Raw genomic sequence first — 22,560 nt, 5'->3', positions numbered from 1 at the left:
ATTATTGGCTTTCAAACGATGTTCAAACCATTATGCTTTTACTTCCATTTGGTGTGTATGTTTTCGCATGGCCCACTTTTGGATGTGGTCCCGTCTAGCAAATCAAGCCACCACCTAATAATAAATAATAATATTTAATAAATAAGAGTCAGCCAACTTTAAGATCTTCCCACATCTATTTCTTCAGATTAAGGATAATTGAATCCTTTGGAACTTTTACGATGGTGACCATGTTTTGTCTTAATTATCTGCAGCACCTCCAGTCACCATCTCATCAGACTCCACATCCATAGTATCCAGACTCAAACAGTCTAATTGTTTGCATGTCGTCATCGTCATCACTACACTAACCATGGCTGCAATCCAAATCTGAATAGTTTAGAATCATAGGCAGTAACAGCTCTTGTTCAATTCATCTCTGAAATCATGAAAAAGTTAACCTAAAGACCCCAGGTATCGCCATGGAAAAAACATGGAAACTGTAATGTACGGAGGTGATTGATACGGACATTTGGTTTCAAGGATGTTTATTGGGAACTGGCCAGTTACAGACTTTGGTGTTGCCTCAGTGGGTAGATATTTCATCTCCATAGTACCTTCAAGAAAATATTATGAGATGGATCATTTCATAACATTAGAATGAAGTAAACACTCTGAAAAACAATTATATATCACATTATTTATGAAAAATTAATTAAATAACAAATTTCTTTCATTTTTAAATGTAGATTTCAAAATTTTAAAATTTAAAACCAAAAATTCGCCAAGTTCATTCATTATCAGTAATCAATCATATTCAAATTTAATTAATGTATCAGATTCAAAGTAGTTTTGTGCAAGTCAAATATACACCTTCCGTTATTCAATCTCTTCTTTAATCTGATATGATGATGCGCCTGTGTTACGCAGCATAACCGGTCAATATATTTTTAACAAAAACCTATACCTATCGAATATGATACCATAGGCCCGAGAAGAATGAGCACAAAATTATCAAAATAAATATCATATAGTTAGATGATATTTTACAATAAGTACACCTTGACAATAGAGTAGGTATATAAATACATGTTTAGCGGAGGCATTGAAATCTTGTACAGTGAGCCCTGACATTTATTTGTTATTCAATTTGTACAATTTTTTTAAAAACATTAATGATTGGGGACATTTGGGGGGTATTTACAGTGACAAAAACCTTGTAAGAGCGTTGTAGGAAATGCAAACATATCGATATTTTGATCAACTACATTTAGGAAGTACAGGGCTCTCCCCACGGGATAATAGAAATTTATTTGAGCCAGAATCTAATTGTTAGATATGTAACCGTTTATTAAGAGATAAATGTGTCTATGCTCCTTATTTTGCTTGGTCTAGCTATAAGGCTGGTTTTACATATGTACTTAAGTTTTTCCCTTATGTCGCTCACGTAAATGACTTGTGGCCAAATTACCAAAGTAGGTCTCTTACCGTAATTTATAGCAAGTTACAGAAGTCGTAAGAGGCGTTTGATGTAAGAATTTTTTGGCAGGTCTAACCGCGTCCGCCCGAACTTACAGCCTACTCACAGCTTATGAAATCAGTTTGATAAGTTGAGACGCTTACACTTACTTATGAGAGATGTCAAAAATTAAAAGACAGGTTTTCGTAGGATTTTTTTTTAATATAAAAACTAGTTTTTTTTACTATACGAACTAATATCTGATTATGATTAGTGAATAAGTACATTATTAACTCCCAAAAACAAAACCGAATTGAAATTTGTTTCTCTCAAGCCAACTCTTAATCCAACAGTTTTTTTTGGGCCTTTTTATCTTTATTGACAAAATTGCGTAAATTTGACACTGGCAAATCATTGTTTACAGGAAGCCATTTTAATGGCAAATAAAATTACTGGTATAGTGGTCGCTGTTAGCACTTACGTAAGTTGAACTTCCAAACAACTTCCGTGAGCATTAATTACCATAAGTTGAATGCATATGTAAACGCTCCTGCGAGTAACTTATCAAAAACTTTGTAAGTCATAAATTTTACTCACGAGTGTAAAGCCAGTCTAATATCAATTTATTTTAATTGCAATAAGACATGCCACGCATAAGGTGTATATTCCCTTAGCATTGTAAAGGCTATTTGTATTTATTCATTTAATTTGTTGTTTATTTGAGTATTTTCTAATTATAGATTACACACGGAATTACTCCAGCTTTTGCCATCGGATGTCAGTTTGAAGGACGTAGGTTATTTTTCCCTCGCCCAGAAGGGTCGGAGTTCTATTGTCACAACTGTTTTTGGAGGCACCCTGCAGAGTGAGGTATGGAGAAACATCTATTTTCCTTCTATTTTTCATTCATTTTGCTCTTGATGAGTATGAACTAACCGTGTAAATCAAACGAAATATTTCCTGAATTTTGAATATCTTTTTTACTTTATCATTGAAGAAGATAATACTTATTAACAAATCTCATTGAAATATGTAGTGTAAATGTTCGATTTTTCAAAATCTTAAATTTCCGAAAATTCTTCACCAATTGTTTTGAAATTTGATACAACGTTACATTCAAATACGCATGTGTGTTTTTATATAACTATTTTATAAAACATCGCCATGCGTTGGACAAACATGCTTTTTTTGAAAAACAGCACCATCTGTTGGACCTACAAGCAACACGCGCTATTGTTTCTCTATCTTCACAGTCGGACAGAGCCATAGCAACGCGTGGCAGGGTACAGCTATTATTTTTAATAAAGGTTTATACTTTACCTCCGTACACCCTGTGTATGGTTTTCGCACAAGAAATTTTTCTGGCTCCTTGAAAACCCTATAGTAAAACGTAAAAATAATTATGTATAGATAGATGTATCAATGTTAACAGATACAAATAGGTACCTACATAAAAATACAAAAACGTACTCGATCAAAGGATACACAATACCTACGTGAAAATTATAAAAACTCTCTCAAATGACAAATAATTCAAAGAGGAGCAAGAGACAGAGACACAAGTGATACAGAATATAATTAGGCCAACAATTGTTAAATTTTTTCTGAATCTGTATACATTTGGGCCAGAGGGCTAAAATTGGCGATATTATTTTAAAATGTACTCCGGTGAAACATCCTGTGGTGTTTTAAACAAAATGAATTGTGAAAATTTATCTCAATACATGCTGCCAAGACACAATGTAGTATTGAGATGAAATTGTTATGTTATGTTTGACCTTTTGATATTTCAAAAAGAAAATCTGCAATGATTATAAATAATGTTACATTTTCTTTCATGCATTGACTGGTTCTATTATTCATTTATTTATTATTCTTTAACGCCCTATCAGGCTTTTAGAAGGAAAATTGACACTTCATGTATGTAAGTGTAACAGGATACATGGATAATAGCAAAACTATATAAAACAAATAGTTAAAATACTAATACATACTATGATTAACGTCAATTCAAAATAATAACACCGGATATTGTAAATAAAGCAAGATGTACATTGTACATTTGTATATGCATACAATTATTCATGTTTGTTGCAAACCAGTAAAACTGAAAACAGGAAAATAATTTACTGGTAAGGTATCAAAATGAAGAAATAAAATAGAAGAATTAGAAAAGAAGAAAAATAATATCAATTTTATCTATAGAAAAAAATAATTATAAGTAATGACAAAATACCTACACTGTAATTAATATTGAATTTAAATAACACTGGTCGACATTTATTTTTTTAAGTGCAGTCCCTTGCATAGCTAATTTTTTTATGTGTATTTAGTATCCATAAACACGAAATGAAACAAAAAAAAAATTTATAGGTCAGGTTTTTTTATTATTTAACAAAGTTTTTTTTACATAATTCTTCCATAGTATGACGGGTACTTACTTAACAAAATTTCAAAAATAATTCAATTTAATTTTTTTTGCTCCTGATTTACGCTTGTGAGTATCTTGAGAGTCTCTCTGCAGGGTCCAGCAATAGTCTGCTATCATAGATGGACTCCACTTTCGTTGATATCACTTTTCCATAGCCGCAATGTCCTGGTGAAATCCTTCGCCGTGCTCGTCACTGACATCTCCCATATTTTCGGGGAAAAAATTCAAATGAGAGTGAAGGAAGTGTATTTTTAGTGACATGTTACATCCCATATTTTTATAGGCCGTGAGCATTTCAGACACAATGCTGATATAGTCTTCACTTTTATGACTTCCAAGAAAGTTCTCGACAACATTCTTGAAGGCTGACCAAGCGGCTAGCTCGACTGGTCTCAACACTGTTATAAAATTCGGATCAGTCAAGACCTCCCTTATTTGTGGTCCCATGAATATTCCTTCTTTAATTTTTGCGTCGCTGATCGTAGGAAACTTTTGCTTTAAGTAAATCATACCATTTCCATCCTTAGACAAGCCTTTTACAAAAATTTTCATCAAACCCAATTTAACGTGTAAGGGTGTAAGTAAGATATCTTTAGATTTTACTAAGGGAGTATGTTGAAAATTCTTCGTGCCAGGTTTAAGGTTCTTTCTATTAGGCCAGTCCTTCTTGGCATAATGGTTTTTCCTGTCTCTGCTGTCCCACTTGCACAGAAAACAACAATACTTTGTGTATCCCGCTTGCAGTACTAGTAGGAGCCCTGTTATTTTTAGATCACCACATATTTTCATTCGTATTTTACATATTTATTTTTTGTTAACAGCAGCTTCATGTTGTCATAGTTCTCTTTCATGTTTGCAGCATGACCAAGTGGAATGGATGGTCAAAAAATCAAAAAATCAATGATAACTCACGAATAAATATGAATTAATATACATTTTAGTAAAACTTAAAACCCATAAAAACCTGACGTAATAGAAAAAAACTAATCACATATCTGAAATCAGTGTGAAATTTCTTGTCAGATTTGGCTACTTTCGTTAAAGGGACAAAAAATGTGTTGACCAATGTTATAGGACATGAATTGGTAAATAAATCAAGTAAGTATGTTTGCACATGCACACAGTCATTAATATGAGTGTAAAAAACAAATAAAACTAATAAGGAGTATGCAATGTACTCGGAGGAAGGTGTAGATAGATAGTGACAAGATTTAAAAAAAAAGACAAGAAATAATAATAGTTAATAACGAGCAAATACGTCTGAAATTAGTTGCCTTTTGAAACCCACAAAATTATTAACACCAAATATATCTCAGCGTTTGTTTGCAAGGTGATGAATTCTTGGAATTGGTGAATAAATAGAGTAGTTAGTATTGTTAGCAATGATTAAACGCTAAGTAAATGTTTATGATTAAATATAATATTGTCTTCACGGTTTATGACCGTTGGCTGTTGGCCATTCCGACCGAGGTGCCTCTTGCCTCTTCCCGGGTATCCAGCAGGTCCAGTCAAGTGCTTTTGGGAACAGCTCATATAGGTCTCCCTTATTGTCATGGTGACAAGTGGCATGTATGATCTAAAGGTGTTGGAAAGAAAAAACACCACGCTGTATATTCAAATCTAGAAGTTAACCACAGGAAAAAATGTGCACCTCTTTCTAACCAAAGTTTCCGACTGCAATTCGAGAAAAATTTATGAAACTTTGTTTTTTATTAATTACTAGCGACCCGTCCCGGCTTCGCACGGGTGCAATGTACTAATGTGGTGATCGAAGCGATTTATACACTTGTAATACCGATCCATTTTTTGTCACTTTTACATTTACAGTTTATAGTTCCAAAAAGTACATTTAGCAACAATTTAAAAAAAAGTAATGATTACATAATAATTTTTATTTTTTTATTAATATTGTGATCATACATTTTTTGCACAGTTTACTGATTTAACGACTTTATTACGTTATAATAGCTGTAAATATAAAAGTTTTAGCTTTATCAAGATCGAGCATAGTGTCTACAGAGTAGTATGTCTGCATCAATCTTCGAGAGAATCAAGTTATTTGACTTGCCAGAACTGATCTCTCCTTGAACTAAGGTATAGTCATACAACTTATGTTATTTTCGAGATAAATATTGTCTAATAATAATAATAATAATAATAATTGGATAATTTGTAGAGCGCCGTTTTTGTGAAAAATCACCTCACCTCTACCAATTCATGAAGGTCATTTACCGAAATGCAAAGGTTTTCATTGTCGAGATTAATTCTTCCATTATCTTATGGTAGCTGCCCATTACCAATTTTGAGCAACAACTCTGCGAAAAGCCTGTTGTCATATGTAGACAAAGAAACTATCATGTTGGTTTTAAGTTCCAGTTTATTTACATATGGCCAAAGGTAAGATCTTTTTAATGAAGCATTAATTTCATCAGTATGTGTACCCCTTGTCACAACTGTTAAGATTTTACGAAAGTCACCTGACAACAAAATTGTACATCCAACCATAGGTGAGTTTTTGTTGCGCAACTCGCGCATTGTCCTGTCTAATGCCTCCATGGAAGTCTTTTTAGACATGGTAGCTTTGTCCCAAACTATTAAGGCGATGCCATACGTAGTAATGCAAAATCATTTGTTTTTGGTTTGAAAATTTGGTCGCCTAGAAATGTTTCAGATGCTTTAATTAAATACTGCCAGTAGAATAAATCTTAGCCTTTGAAATAATTGAGTATTTTTTAGATTAGTCTTTTTATAAGCCCAGAAAAAAATAACTTTAAAGTTCAAAATGAAAACTGATTTAAAGTTCAAAATCTCCTACTTACGAACCCATTTTCGGTTATGATTTTATTGTATAATGTGGCAAATTAAGTTATTTATAAAATGATCGAAAAAAAAAAGAAATATTTATGCCTGAACATCTACAAAATAAAATAAAAGGCACTTTTTGGCCATGTTTTTTTCTTGCATAAATCAAAACAGGCGGATGGTGTTAAGCGGGAATTTAAACCTTATCGCCATCGACGTAAGGGTTGATATTGATAGCGGCTCAATTTAAAATATTACACGACGTAGTGCATCGCCTTAATGAGCAGTCACGCATCAAGTTTCCAGTATTGATTTGTTTGAAAATACAACAAACACTGTATGTAGTATTTTCAGCGGGAGTTTGAATGTCGCGTGTGCGGTTCGGCATCATTCAAACGTGTAGCGGCAATGCCGGATAATGCGACGGTTAGTACAATTTTACTATTAGATCTGACTTTGGCCAAGAGCAAATTGATTAAAAAAAAAATTTTCCTTACCTCTCGTTTTCCTATCAATCAATGTTAATAACGCATCATATGCTTTTTTTGGTCGATGTTTATCTTGAGCTACAACTTGTATAACAGTTTTGATTTATCAACGTTTCTCTTGTGCATTCGGCATTGGTAAAATCCGAATTATATTAGTTGGAATCGGCAATCCAAAATCCTTAACAAATTTACGGGAAAGTAATTCTACTACTTTATTTAATTCAAATAACGCTTTGTCAAAGATGTTTTAACCATATTGAAAGTCATCTGATATTAACTCTCGCCGTCGCTGAATCGAAATGTCCTAAGCCATATTTTCTTGAAATTTATTTCATAGAATTACAGAGTCGGTCACTTGACAAAATGCTACGATAATGGCAAACAAATACCTCAATGAAATAGCCGAGCTGCAAATAGCGGCCTCTGATAATGTGTTGACTCAATGAGAGTCATCTTTCAAGAAACCCATTGCTTTGAATGTTGCTTGATAGGTATTTTAAGTAAGTCCTTGTATAGTTTTGGTGGGTGCAAGGGCCTTTATTTAATTTTTTTTAATTTTAAAGAAAGACAAATATTCCCGGTTACGAATAGCCTAACAATATTTGAAAATCTCCTACTACCACAAGCATAAATTGTTGCTTGTGTTGTGATGGAGGACTTAGCCATGCGAGGAATTGAACACACTACGCCTGGGTGGGATCAAACGCAATGTCAACTCAGCCACAGACCATCCCAAGAGCATCCGTTTTACAAGTCTATGAAAGCCGTCAACTGAAGTACCTTGCTTTCTCCATTGGAAGATTTTGGCAGCCTCATTCCACGTATAATAGCTTGGAACTTTATCATATGTTTGTGTTTTTGCGAAATCTTCTAAAGCACATAACTTAAAAAATGTTGTTAGTGTTGTATCCCGCAGATTAGTAACAACATCATTAATGTTATTATTATTTTTTTTTTAAATGATAAGCTAATGTTTATAAGACAAGGTTTTTATGCATAGCACAAAGGATAACAAATTATTATAAGCATTAATTACTCGCCTGAAATATCCATACAAATTGAAAATATCTCCCGAGTAAAAATAAATCCCGCCGACGGGAATCTTCCATCATGTAGTTCACATCCCGAAGTTAGTGCGCTTTACCCCCGGACATTCTGTATAGATAATCTTATAAGAAAAACCTTCATGGGAGAAATTTTTATTTCAATTCGATAAATGTTATTTAAAATCATTTTATAAAATCATATATGTATGTATATTCATTTTATAAAAGTATAAATATACACTTTTGTAGAATGAATATATATAAAAAACAATGTTACACTTTAATACAGGTGTCCGGGGGTAAAGTGTACTAACTTCAGGAGTTGATTCTACATGATGGGAGAAGTAAAAAAAAAAATTACTTTTTTAGAAATTCCAATGTTTATTTTCCCATACAAACAATTCATTTTTTTACCTAAGAACTACCTTAAAACATTGGAATTTTGAAAAAAGTTATTTATCCTTATTACTTCTACTATTGTGTAGAATGACCCCCCCCCAAGTAAAAGCACTTAACCCTCTAACACCCTGTATAATATAATTTTTAAATGATTTAATTTATTAAAAGGGTAATATTTTAAATGTTGAGAACCATCGGTATTTTGCATCATCGACCGATGAACAGAGTGGAGAGGTTATTAGCCCATGTCAAATAATCGTGAGTGATATCGACCCTTTTTACATATGGCAGTTAACTGCCATGCATTTAAATGCATGGCGGCTTTGGTTAATTACACGACACATGAAGACTATCCAATCTTTTACTTGTAATTTTAGTTTGGAATGATCTGAAAAGATGGCGGTAATCTAAAGTGCAGTACATTTTAATTTCCTATCTCTTATCTTTGAAGGACTATGGAACCCCTGTGCGTATTAACTGAAGTTATTGGCGATGGGCAGTTACAAAATTATAAATCCGTTTGGGTGTGCAGGGTCTTAACCTCACAAATATTTTATAACATGTTGTTAAACTTCCTAAATTGTGTTCAGGTTCACTGTCTAGCGTGCGGCACGGAGAGCAAGAAGCATGACCCGTTCCTGGACCTGTCCCTGGACATCCCGGAGCGTCTGATCCCCAGCAGCCCGGTGGGTGGCAGGAAAAGTGCCGCCACGGCTGAAGATGCCAACTGCAGCCAGTCCGCCCCGGAGTGCAGCGTGCTGGACTGCCTCACCAGTTTTGTGGAGGTAAAACTTACTACCACAACTAACTGTTTAAATATTAATGATGGCCATTTGGAAAGGATCATTAATATTTATTTATTTGTAAGAAGTCTGGCAAGTATTACTCGGTTCTAGACCTGTGGAATGGGGTGATACTGAATTCGATTGCATCCCTAATAGTGGCTTCGCGTCTGGGTCCCCACCCAGGCATTGTGGGTTCAATTTCTCAGCTGGCAAGTCCTCTTATCATGATACAAGCAACATTTTCCGCTTACTGTGTGGTAGTAGTAGGAGATTTAAAAATATTATCAGGTTATTGTAACCAGGGAATGTTTGTCTTTCTTTTATAAAAAAAAAACTTTTAAAAACCAGGATGGCTGAAAAACTTATTCCGGGACAGTTTAGAGGGATTTTTATTAGGTGGACTAAAATTCAAAAAAGCATTATTTAAGGCGAAGCTTAATGCCAAATCACTATTTTGATTAATCTTAATAACGAATTGGTGTACAATATGAATACCAAAAAATATTCTTTAGATAAATTGAAGGTTTTCCTATCGCTTCACTTGAGTAGAATACAAATGAAAAAATAAATTACTTACTAAAAAATATAAATGCAAACTACTAAAAAAAATATTTTATCAATAGAATTGTATGAACGCAAAAAGGAAACAACTTTAAAAAAATACAGTATATCTAAGATTATCTGTAACAGTTCACTTGATTAACCTTTTTGCTTTCTTATAAAATTATTTACAAAATAAATAAAAACCAATTTTTTGCTTGAAATGGAACGTTTCTAGACTCCGTTTGTCAAGCGATTGTAATGCCTATTATCTACGATATAAGGTATACCAAGAATATACACATTGTTGGCTTGTAGCTTTCTCTTAAATGTGAATTGGTAATGTTTTCAGATTGAAGAATTAGCAGACACAGAACTCTATTTCTGCAGTAGCTGTAAGAGCAAACAGCGCTCAACCAAGAGATTTTGGATCAGGCGACTTCCAAATGTACTATGTCTGCATATCAAGCGCTTTAGGTGGAACAATTTTTATAGGTTGGTTAATTTTGCTATTTTACAATATTTATATATAATATAATACATCACTATCACTTTCTTTCATGGACACAGTTAGTGACAGCAGAAAAATCACATTAACGAAATGATTAAGTACAGGTAGTATTATACTACACTACACTTTACAAATAATCTAAATATATATTTAATCGGCTTTTAAATACCAATATCAGCCAGCCCGTGACCGTCGACCCATGTTATTATGGCATCTCATTACCCGCTCACATAGCCTTGATAACAGCGTGAGCAAGTGAGACGGCAGAAAAGAGTCAGTGTGTGAGTGGAATGGACGAGCCCCTAAGACAACTAATGTGCGAGTGAGATGGGGCATTGTTAGGTGTGTATTCTGCAATGAGTGTGGTTCCAGCTAATAAGTAATAGTATTTGCCACAAGTAATGATATCTACATATTTACGAAATATTTTTAGTCTCCATTTGAAATTATACATGGATGATGGTAAATTTAGAAATTTTGTGTACCCCCTATTAGCAACGGGAGGGTTAAATAAAATATATAAAACTGTTTGTTTCTAACCGGGACCGACTAAATTTACTCTTTTTTTTATTCTATACATACATTACAGTGTCTACCAAATTATTTACATTTGTATATAATACATAAATTTAGAAGTGTTGTTAATATGGTGTTTGTTTTATGCTGGGTGTGAGGTAGGTTTGAGTAGGTGACACTGTGGCGGGTAATGTTATATGTTTTGTGAACACCTCACTGGGAGAACCTGTGCTGAGGTGTTTACGTGGTTATGATTAAATGGTACATGTATTTATGTGTATTGGTTTAATTTTCTTAAATAAATGTAAGTTGGGTTTTTAAATTTTTTTTAATGGTTATTGTGCTTTGTTATTTAGAGATAAGGATTTAAAAAAAAAATTATATGCACATATATATATATATACATATATATACATAAACCCATGTAGCCATTAATCGTTATATCCAAAATAAGTCTATGTACCTACCTACCTGCAGGTACTATCAATATATATTCGCAAAAGTAGAGTATATTTTTAAAATATCGGTAGGTATCTATTCTTGCGGCCCGCATGTCAATTGCTACGGCCCAATCGGCTATTGTGTTTAAATCTAAGTGTTTGAGGTAATTCTTGAAAACCCTGCCTGAGAACATTTCACTTTTTTTATAGAGTTTTCGTTGATTTACCCAGCATTTCCTAAATGGAACCAAATTTGAAGAACCGGTTGGCATAACACAACATTTAACAGAAACCTCTTGAATTTCTGTCAACCCCCTCACCCTCAACAAAACAAAAAAAAATCCGCTTATAGGTCGCGGCCTGTTTGAAAAATAGGCAAAGCAGCCCCTCTAACGAAAAAGTTGTGCATCACTGTCATAAATTTACCCCGTGCAGGGATGTAGGTAACTTGTAACTAGGTACCTTCATAAACATACTTATTGGTTTTTAAAACAAAATTGATGATGAGTTGTAATACAAAAAAGACGTAAAAGGGAACAAATTTGCAAACCACAAATTTCGCATGATTTTTTGCAGATTTTATGACAATTTTACATTGTGCGCGATGGATAGCAATGGTTCACATAGCCGATAATCTTACACAGGTAGTGCCATAAAAATATTCATCCGTCCATAACGGGATAGGAAATTCCCACCCCTTTGTTTGTTACTATTTACTTCGAGAATAATTCTAACTATTTTTTCAGACCCAACCACCCATTCCTGTATTCAGAAATTGTGTTGACAAAATTATTTGCTCGATATATCAGTGAATCGACCATGTTATAACTGGCCCCAATTATATGAAGATAGCCTGAACTAAAATATCGTTTTGTAATTACTCGTTATAGCCGTGAACTCTCACTATTGTCGTGATCTTTATAACGAAGTTCGACTAAATTGTATTTTATGAATATCTGAATTTAAAGAGCCGAGAAATTTCGATTTATACGGAAACATGTTGTGTTTTTACGAATTTACTTTGAATATCTGAATTTTAAAGGCCGGCTTTTATGATAATTGGCTGCGAAAATTCGATTTACATGGGAATAAGTCATATGATTATGAATCTTCTCCAAAGAACCTACCTACATTTGAAAAGGACGGCCGAGGACCTCGATTAACGACTATTTATTAGTTTTTAAAAAAAATTCCGAATTACAAGGGAATTAGTTGATTCGAAATTTGGTTTTCATGAATCCCGTGGATTTTGAATTGACAGGGTTCTTTTTTTTTTTTTTTTTTTTTTTTCTTAGGTTTGTCAACAGTGATTCATATCAAAGCTCTCGAAATTCAATTACACTAATTAAACTTGGTTGATACTATTTATATACTATGGGTTCTACTGTAAATGGAATTTAACTGGCCTATAGTGAGCAATGGGTTAACAACCAGATATTGTATGCCTTTACTTCGTAATATAAATAATACAAGGTCTTTTAAAAAACGTTTTGTTGCCTGAATTGTGAATTCTCTAGGTAGTCTATTACGGTAACCAGACAACTCAGAAAAATGACAATTCAACACACCTTCGAAAAGTGATATAAAGTCATGGAAAGTGATGAAATGAAAACTAGATTAAATGGGTTAAGTTTATAGGTTAATTTTTTCATCTTTTTTATGACTATATGTCACTTTTTGTGTGTTGAATTGTCACTGTGTTGAGTTGTCACGGAACCGTCTATTACAGTTTAATTTAATTAATTTTTAAAATTTTTTTCAGGACTAAGATAGATACAAATATTTCATTTCCGATAACGGCCCTAGACATGTCTCAGTTTGTGCTGAGCAACCTGCCCGAGACGCGGCGTTCAGGGGCGGGGAACAACCTGTACGACCTGGCCGCCGTCATCGTCCACCACGGGAACGGGTGAGTTGTCCTCTTTACACCTGATGGCATGGATGAGGTTTTCTCCAAGGAACCTTTTTACGTCAGTTTTACATACCGACTTGACTGAAAATTTCCACCCAAAAATTAAATTTGGGTGGAATCCTTTTCTGCAAAGTAAAAACATGCTTTAATACACCCACAATTACGCAGTGCTAGGTGACTTAAAACTTGGTAAACAGTCGCTTGCCCACGTCGCTTTACAATGGCAGGTCGAAAACTCAGCAGTCATTCCGTCTCACTCGGTTCATATATGTGTAACCACAATGTGTGCAAATGAGACAGCAATGTATTCACATCACCGGCGTCACCATTAGCTATGAAGTTATTAGCTCAGTTGGAGAGTGCTCTCCAGCAGGGTTAAATCATTGCCTGTATGTAAAGTTGAAATGAACTCCTACTTACGTACATATTCAACTTTACAAAATATTGTTGCGCTTGCAAGACCGGCTATGTGACTTTTACCAAATTTTAAATGGGAAGCAAAAAAGACTTTCCAATTTTGTATTCAGATGCATCAACAAACAACACTAAATGAGTTTTGTGCAATAAATGCTTTTGGGCATTTGTTTTTCTGTTAAATTGTTAGAAAGTTATCTTTTGCATTTTTATCTTTTGTTCACATTATGTAAACACTGCTGACAGATACTTTGTAACCTCCCTCTCTTATTTAAAAACAATGTAAGTAACGTATAGTCGTTTTAGTGCTGGTTCCGGTCACTACACTGCGTTTGCCATCAACGACGGCCAGTGGTTTCACTTCAACGATTCCTGCGTCGGCCTGACGGATGTGGGCACGGTGGCCTCCTGCAAGCCCTACATCCTGTTCTACATTCGGCGGGAGATCTCACTGCCCAACCACCTAGCTGCCCCCGGGGACATGCCCGACAAGCAGCTCGAGGACTCATGACGCAGGGGGGCCCACAAGGGGAAGGTCTCCCTAAACCTTGTCTGAAATAGGCATGCATTGTAAAGTTCAGTTTGTTTGAGGAAGAATAGATGGATGATTTATCGTCTCTCTGATCCGTCACGGTAGATACTTTTCACTTGAGCTTAATTAGGATTAAAGCATTTTCCTGTTTAAGAAACTTGCCCGATTTTGCATATTGCAAACAACGGTACAGTCTCGAAAACAGATTTTAAAAATTAATATAATCTGTATGATACAGTTTGCAGTTACGCATTTGACAGAAGTTTTTGTGCAACATTGGAGATGTCTCCAGTTTTGCCCATTATTGACTGCTCTAAGCCATCGTGAGATTGTAGTTCTTTTTAGGTTGCAACCTCATCTGTGGGTGAGCTATGTTTCTTTTTTCCAACCAAGGATGCCATTTGAATTCCAATAGTCATCTGTTAGTTGTGCCACATTATTGACGCTGAACTGTTTTCTGGGAATATTCCTGCGGAAGAGAGTTCTGTTTAATTAATCTATGCCATGCATGGATGTACTTTATCTTTAAACTGCATGTACTTTGCCTTTGATTTCTAATTCAGTATATCTTTTCATACTTGAGGCATATATTATGCATGTAATCCCGCTTGCGTCAGAAAAGATTCCCATATTTTTGGATGTTTTTTTTGTAGATAGTGTTGGCGTACATCAAGGTACGATTTAAGGGGTCTTTATTTTTGCTATTTATCTTTTTGTAAATAATTACTTATGTCATACAAACAGCATCTTCAGGAGTCTGTCAAAATAGAATTCAATATTTGTAATATTCTAGCATTTACAGTAAATTATGTGTTTTTCCATAACTTCTGAAATACTGGAACTAGTATTGGCAGCATAAAAACTTTTGTTTTATAATTTTGAATGCATGTTTATTTTTATGCAGTAATTTTATAAATAATTTTCATTCTTTAAATTTCTACATAGTTTTTATTCCCATCTGTCATGCTCACCAACTGACTAAGGTGTCAATAAATTTACTGATTAAAGATCAAAAATGATTATCATTATTTAAATTGTGGCTCGTTTAATTTAATTTATATGTACATTATGTAATCTTTTTTCACAATCACAACACTTCATAAAGAAAAAACCTGCCCCAGCAGTAGAAATACTCATTATATGTAGTACATATTATTATTTACACTATGTTACTTGATTATTTTGTACCGGTTTCATTTCCAATTAGGAGAATTTTTTTTAGTTGAATTTTGTTAATTAACTTGAGTCATATTTTCTATACAATAAATTTTGTGAAAAAATCAAAAACATGCATGCTTGTTTTGCAACTCTGGAAAGAGTAGATCTGTCTCACAATGGCTTTTAATGAATCTTTCATCTTTTGCATTGGATAGTTATACGATAACAGCTACAACAGTTATACATCAATCGCATACGTGATTCGTCGTTCGTGTGATCCATCGGTCGCATATGTGATCTGTTGGTCGCATACATGATCCATCAGTCGCGTATGTTTGTTCCGTCGGTTGCCTATGTGTTCCTGTATGCGGATGTAGCATACGACATTTGATGCTTGATGTTTCAAACACATATACCTACATTGTTTGAAAATGTGCCGTATAATGGGATAGATTGTGTTGAAAAGGTCAGCATGCAAAGGTTAAATAATAGTGTGATTTTGTGACAATGTATTATCAGTTTTGGGAGTCTAATGTCATTCAAATGTGTTTGTGTAACTTTTGTCAACACTGTGATGTTACAAGGTTGTGATGTTTTGAAATGAATTTTGCTGGTGTGATTTAAAAGCTTGCGGGAGGTGTTGGTTGACTGCACTTTAAAAAAATGATTCTGCCGTTTATCTGTGTATTTTGTATAAATATATTTCTTGTCCGTTTAGCATTTCCTTTGATTCTTATCATTCCATTAAAATGTATTTTTAAAATCATTGACAACTGTATGATTACGAACGTTCTAATATATAATATTCTGCTTTTTTACCATTCACAATTTTTGTAAAGAACTTTTCTGTTCCTTCATCAATCTTTATACATTATACAACATATTTTGGATGATTTTGATTACTTTACTTATCACCTGTGTACATAAATTATTATATGAAATAATAATAATAATTATTATTGTTCTGAAGCAAAGTTGTAAAATAATATTCCCTTACATAAAAATTTATTATGTATCTAATCTTTTACATGCAATTATTTTGGTAATCTTGAATAATGTATTTATTTTTGTATTCAGTGATGATAATGAATAGTTTGGCTATTGCAAGTTAATATGTATGCAACTAATAGAATAGTGATTATTATTTGCAGCATAGTTTGAATTGGTTGCTTCATTTTGGAAGCATTTGTATTTAAAAAAAAATACAATTAAAAGTGAATTGTATCTTCGATTTATAATGAATGTATTTCAGACTTGGGGAGAGATTTTCTTGCTTAACCCGTTGGCATCCAAATTGTTGAGCTAAAAAATTGGCCCTCATCTCCGAATTAATTTTGTACCAAATTTTTCAAATATGTAGTGTACTAAATCTAATATAACTTTAAAACCCTATTTTTAAACGTAATGATTTTTAAAAATTTACTTCTGTATTGGATCAAGTTATGTAAAAAATATATTTTGGGGTTAAAAAAAATTATGATAATGTGAGTAAACGTGGATATAGAAATAAATTACTTAGATACAAAAGTTGAACATTGGTCAATCTTATTGGCATAATTTTTATTTACATAATTTAATATACAGGGTGTATCGGCACTAACCCGACAAACTTTAACCAGCTATTCCTTAGCACATTTGGAGTAAAAAATGTTATGGGCACTTTGCTGTCCGGTAGCATTTTTTTTTCAATTAAAAACAATTTTTTTTTAAAATTTCCACACTACATCACTGTCATTGGCATTGCGTTTCGTGTTCAACAGCTGTTACAAACAAGTATGTCAAAAAGCGTCTTCGCTCTTTCGCACACACTAAATAATAATAGTTAAAAATGAGACAAATGGTGCCGTGCCATTTCGTTGTGATTGTAAGTGTGCGCCAATATAGGTACACACGTGCATTATTCAACGGAATTCAAATAAAATTTTGCCAGATGGGTTTTCAAACTTTGACAAAGGATAAAACAGTGGTGACATGTGGTGAAAATATGAATAATAAATTTTTTATTAAAAAAAAACGTTACCAGACAGCAAAGTGCACATAAGATTTTTTACTCCAAATAGGCTAAGGAATAGCTGGTTAAAGTTTGTCGGGTACGTGCCGATACACCTTGTATACATAACGAAAAATTTAATTTGGTATGATGATCCTCAAAGCATCCACCACGCGTTTTTCGAGCAATATTAACGATACCAGAAACTTTCACCATTTTGAAAAATCAGTATGGCCGATTGCTAACAAAATTTAATTTGTAATTATGTATCAGGTAAAAACTTTATCCATGTATTATTTGCGAACACTACGAAATGAATGCTTTATTATCTATAGAGTGATTGGCATTTAAAATTTGAAACCCTGATGTCACCTGTATGTCCATTTTTCGTTTTTAAACCAACATACTTTGGACCTGCCGTGCTGGCGTGGTTTGAGTTTAAAACATAGCGATACACCCCCCCTGGGCCGGCGGGGTTTGATGCCAATGGGTTTAATGAATTATTATTTGATAGTATAACAATTTATGCTAAAATAAAATGTATTCTTAAATGTTCGCTCATACTATTACATATGTCCTTTGAATGTTAGAGGTTTACCTTGGCGCTGAAATTTACCCACTGTGATTAAAAATACATTGATGATAATTAAAAGATGTAAAAAAGCTGGTGTTTTATTTACCTTTTTCAATATATATTTATGTATTATGTATATATATATATTTACTTTGTTAATATGTATTTTACATTTAATATGTTGAATATCATATAAATCGGTTAATTTCCTTTACAATATTTTTTTATGGTTACAGATTAAGAAGCAAGTAGATATTAAAATTTATAAGTAAAAAATGATTGAAAAGAATACACCAACAATAACCCTTTCCAACCGGTGGAAAAAAAATCAGAATAGAAATGCACCATACCAATAAAGCTTTTAGTTACTATCCTTTAGGTCAGGGAAAAATAATTTAAAAAATATCAAGAGACCAGATACTCAGAAAAAGTACACGCACTATCGTGCGATTCAGGAATAATTTGTCGTGCGCTTACCATTATTTCGGTATAATTTCTCTAAAATAAACACAATAAATTTAAAAAAACAATATTTATTCATATTTTTTCATGCATTTCCACATTTCTACATTTCTGAAAATTATTTTTTCTTGTGGTAATTATAAAAACAAATTTTCCCTCGAGATAAACACAGATATCTGTTGCAATTTTCATAGCGGCAGACTGCGAGCAACTATCTCGTCAAAAACTGGGAAATGATTATATCCATCATATCTTTTAGCTACAGATGGTGGATTTGCTGGCCTGTAATTCCAATTAACTTGGCAATTCGTCTTCTTCCTCATCTTTTTCGACGCTTCTCCTTTTTACAGGTTTATTTACAGATCCGTTGGCAACATCCAGGCGAAACTCTAATAATGTCAAAATCTTGTTCCTGGGAACTCCATTTGCAAGGCAATCATTTGTATAGTCTCCAAGCATTTACCAGAGCCAAGTCCACAAAAAGCAAAGCCAAAGACAAAAGAATGACTGTCATTTTAAAATTAAATGTTGAATCTTCCAGCTAATCTATTTCGCATAATAGTCTCAGTGCCATGTAGTTTTTGAGCGTGTAGTTATTTGATCAGTGGAACTGTCGTAAAATAGCGATCAAAGTAAAGACAGCTGCTGGGGGGACACTTTTAGCCAAGTTTAGAATTACCGATGGACCAAGGCCAAGTGGTGTGTCTCCAAAAGTACTCTTGGCTCCTTGATATATGACAAAATCAAGCATAAGGCCACAACTTCTTGTGAGAGCAAAATTCTTTAATCCTACAGAGCGAGGCTTGTACTTCACCACCTTGCGAAGTTTACATCGTCCAGTAAACGGGATCATTTGCTCGTCAATTAAATAATAACTTGGAACTCTTTCAAGCTTGCTACATGCATTTTGAACCCTTGTTATTACTGGTTGAACTTTCCATAGCGGGTTTTGGGCCTCTTCCAGTGGAGCGGCATCGGTCTCAACAACATGAAAAGCATTGCGTAAAGTCAGGAAACGATCGCGTCGTATCACTTCAGAGACCAGGAGCTTCATATTAGCACGCCAGTAAATTGGCAGTTGTTCTTAGGTGGTACAAGTTAGAACATGTATTAGCTTTTCAACTTGTCAACGACTCGTCGCCATCACCCAGAATCTACAAAAATTATACTCTTTTATGGTAATTTTTTAAAATCAACAAAAATACCAATTAGGTAGTTGATAAATGAGCATCTTAAAATAAAATATTTGTAGATAAATCACCTAAAAATGTGACCATAACCCTGAATGTTACGATCGTGCTGTTAGAGATTGAAAGGATAATAACTATTAGTTAACGAAACACAACTACACAAAAGTGCATTTAAACTGTTACTTAACATCTTAGGCTCTAAAATAATACACAATATTACAAATGTATCAACAAATAAATACTAAAATATCTACGTACCTTTGCCAACTGCTGGGTCAAAATCATCATGCCTATTTCTCGAGCTACTGACTAGTTTAAACACGTTCATCTAACTTCACGCAGCTAGAGAAGTTCCCCCACGATCGATAGACACCGTGTCCGCTAACAAAAACAGATTCAATTTTCGTTCAAAAATTTTCAACGGCTAACTCACGCTCGTATGAACCGGTTATAAAGGGATATAGAAATAATAGTTATTCTGATTTAAGTAGATTGTAAGGTTAATTTAATTTTAAAAGTTTTAAAGGTACATTGGAAAATTTCAATATCTGTTAGGACCTGTTTTTTGGGAGAATTTGAACAACCTGTCCTTAGGATATTGTAAGATTTGCAGAAACGCCCGAGTAAAGAGTTTTGTGGGTATTTCGATTTAAAATGTTGTATATCAAATAAGGTATTCGATCTGGTATTGCGTTCAGGGCAACGAAACGTAATAGAGCTGGTGAGTCAATAAGGCAGTTTACTGTCTTATACAGAAACAGTATGTCCAAAATTTATTACATATTTAAATTTATGTGAAAACCGCAAATGAGTCCCAACTGACAGAGGTCAGGAGGACTGTGGCACCCCCAATTTTCAGAGGTATGTAGTGAGACTGAATGAACCTTGCTATTAAGATCTGGTCATTAAACACAGCTTAAGTATTTTCAAGCAATATAGTGTTTCGATTCTGAATGATGGTTTTTCACTGCGGTGATACTGAGCGTCTACAACTTTTAACTACTGGTTAAGTACCATAATATAATTTCTATTTGTTTTGGTTTATTTTATTATTCCTTAATATTTCTAAATAAGTACCTCAAAGATTGTGTTTCATATGTATTTATAATGTACGCTAATCTGGTAGGTGCTTATCCGAATGCGCAGCAAATGGCATTTATTCTATTTTGGTAAAATACTTCAAAATTAGAATTACATTTGTGGGGTATTCTATTTTTTCTTACTGTTTGGAAAATTTCGTATCAGCAAGATTGAATTAAGATACTAATTTCTTCTACCCACCATATCCATAAACCAACCAAGACAAGCTGTCACCGGCTGCAACAAACACATCGCTTTAGGATCTTTTTTGTGTTTCAATTCGCATGCACCCAAAATTATTTCAATAAATCATTTATAACTCTTTTCAAATAAAATAAAGTGAGACAGCGAACGCAGAAAAACATAGGAGTATGAAGGACAACCTAGTGACAGTATGTCTTATTCTACTACTCTGCTCGCTCGTTTGTTAGCCAAGAATGAGGGTAAAGGCGGCCCACTAACGGGCGAGCATGTTCGTGGCGAGCAGTCTGAGCAAGACGTCGATAGAAAAATGCTCGTCGCTCGCCTGTGACGTCATTCTTGCCACGGACACGCTTGCCCGTCAGTGGGTCGCTTTGAGCTAGCAACTGGTGTCACGAGAAGGTAAAAGAAACAAGGGTTATTCATAATAATAAAGTCATTTCACCCGTACACATATCAATCATCTCTTTCTAATGTGGTCCGTTCATTTAGCTATGAATGATGTTATTTGTAGCCATTTCACTAATTCACACAAATTCATTGTGGCTATTCTTTCCTCGTGCGTTTCATCATTCGATTTAAATCTAGAAATAGGAATGTGCCATATTTTTTGTTCGATTAGTATGATTATAACGCATCTTTGTAATTATGTCAATGCCTATAACCTAAAAATTTTTTCGGCTTCACTCTCACTCTGTTGGTGGGGCTGGGTCTATGTTGTACCTATATTATATTATTTGATTTATTTTTGTGTGCTCACTCCGGAATAATATCCTTGCTGAGAAATAAATGAGGAAATTTTAAAACTGTAATTAAAAATATTTCACATGATTATTTCTTTCATCATAATTTAGAATTTTATGTATTTTTTTTCTTCTTTTCTTTTATTTTATAGATTTTTAAATATTACAATTTTCAACTACCATACTAGGCTATTAAACAGTCCTTTGCTGGTAACAAAATTATAGAAGTCTCTTACCGATATGCGAATGGTTTGCGCCTTGGGTAATAAGATAATTTTTTTTACTCGGAAAAAACGCTAGTTGTCTCTTATGGAACGAATTTCACAGGCTGAATGGCAAAATTTCCCAGTTCTCCTAATCACCAAGTCAGTTGACGCTTTGTCGCTTTTAATATATTATTATAACCCCACTAGGCTACATAATTATCCGTCGGTTTCTACCATTCCTTTGTGAATGTATGTTATTGCCTCTGTATTGATTGTTATATTATGTTTATCTTGTTGTCTCCCTATGTATGTATATAATATATAAAAAACAAAACAGATATACTATGTTTCAATCTGTCCATGGCTGTAACGGGCCAGATGAACAGACTGCATAATTTTGACATGATCGTCAACGTCGAACCTACAGTCGGGCACTATATAAAAATAGGAAATCATGGCTAGCGTAGCAACTATTACTATTTTCTTCTGCACAACTATCACGGTAAAATGCAACAAAATTTTTATTTTTTGTTGCGTCATCAATTTTCAGATATCTACTTGTACATAACTGTGCAAGTAGATATATGTACAGTAAGGTGGAGCGGTCTAGTATGGAGAATTTTTTTTTTCGTATTATAGAATTCGGCATACGCGGGATTGGTGCTCCGTTATGTACTTATCTTAAATAAAAAATATAAAAAA

The 22,560-nt window shown here is 33.8% G+C and overlaps 1 protein-coding gene across 1 annotated transcript in view; it reads left to right on the top strand.

Annotated features, from left to right (window-relative positions):
• LOC149425843 (ubiquitin carboxyl-terminal hydrolase 3-like) overlaps positions 1–17,111 on the top strand; it is a 37,585-nt gene extending 20,474 nt beyond the window's left edge. The window contains exons 6-10 of the mRNA XM_089641934.1: positions 2,179–2,308; positions 9,195–9,389; positions 10,282–10,424; positions 13,159–13,305; positions 14,029–17,111. Of these exons, the coding sequence (XP_089498060.1) occupies positions 2,179–2,308; positions 9,195–9,389; positions 10,282–10,424; positions 13,159–13,305; positions 14,029–14,233 (820 nt within the window). The 3' untranslated portion in view covers positions 14,234–17,111. The remainder of the gene's footprint in view (positions 1–2,178; positions 2,309–9,194; positions 9,390–10,281; positions 10,425–13,158; positions 13,306–14,028) is intronic.
• Positions 17,112–22,560: the final 5,449 nt, after the last annotated feature.

Source organism: Hesperophylax consimilis, chromosome 2, assembly GCF_061612785.1.
Source record: "Hesperophylax consimilis isolate HC1 chromosome 2, BYU_Hcon_1.0, whole genome shotgun sequence".
NCBI lineage: Eukaryota > Metazoa > Arthropoda > Insecta > Trichoptera > Limnephilidae > Hesperophylax > Hesperophylax consimilis.
Note: the sequence above shows the minus strand (reverse complement) of the source record. Positions and strands in the feature narration are given on the sequence as shown.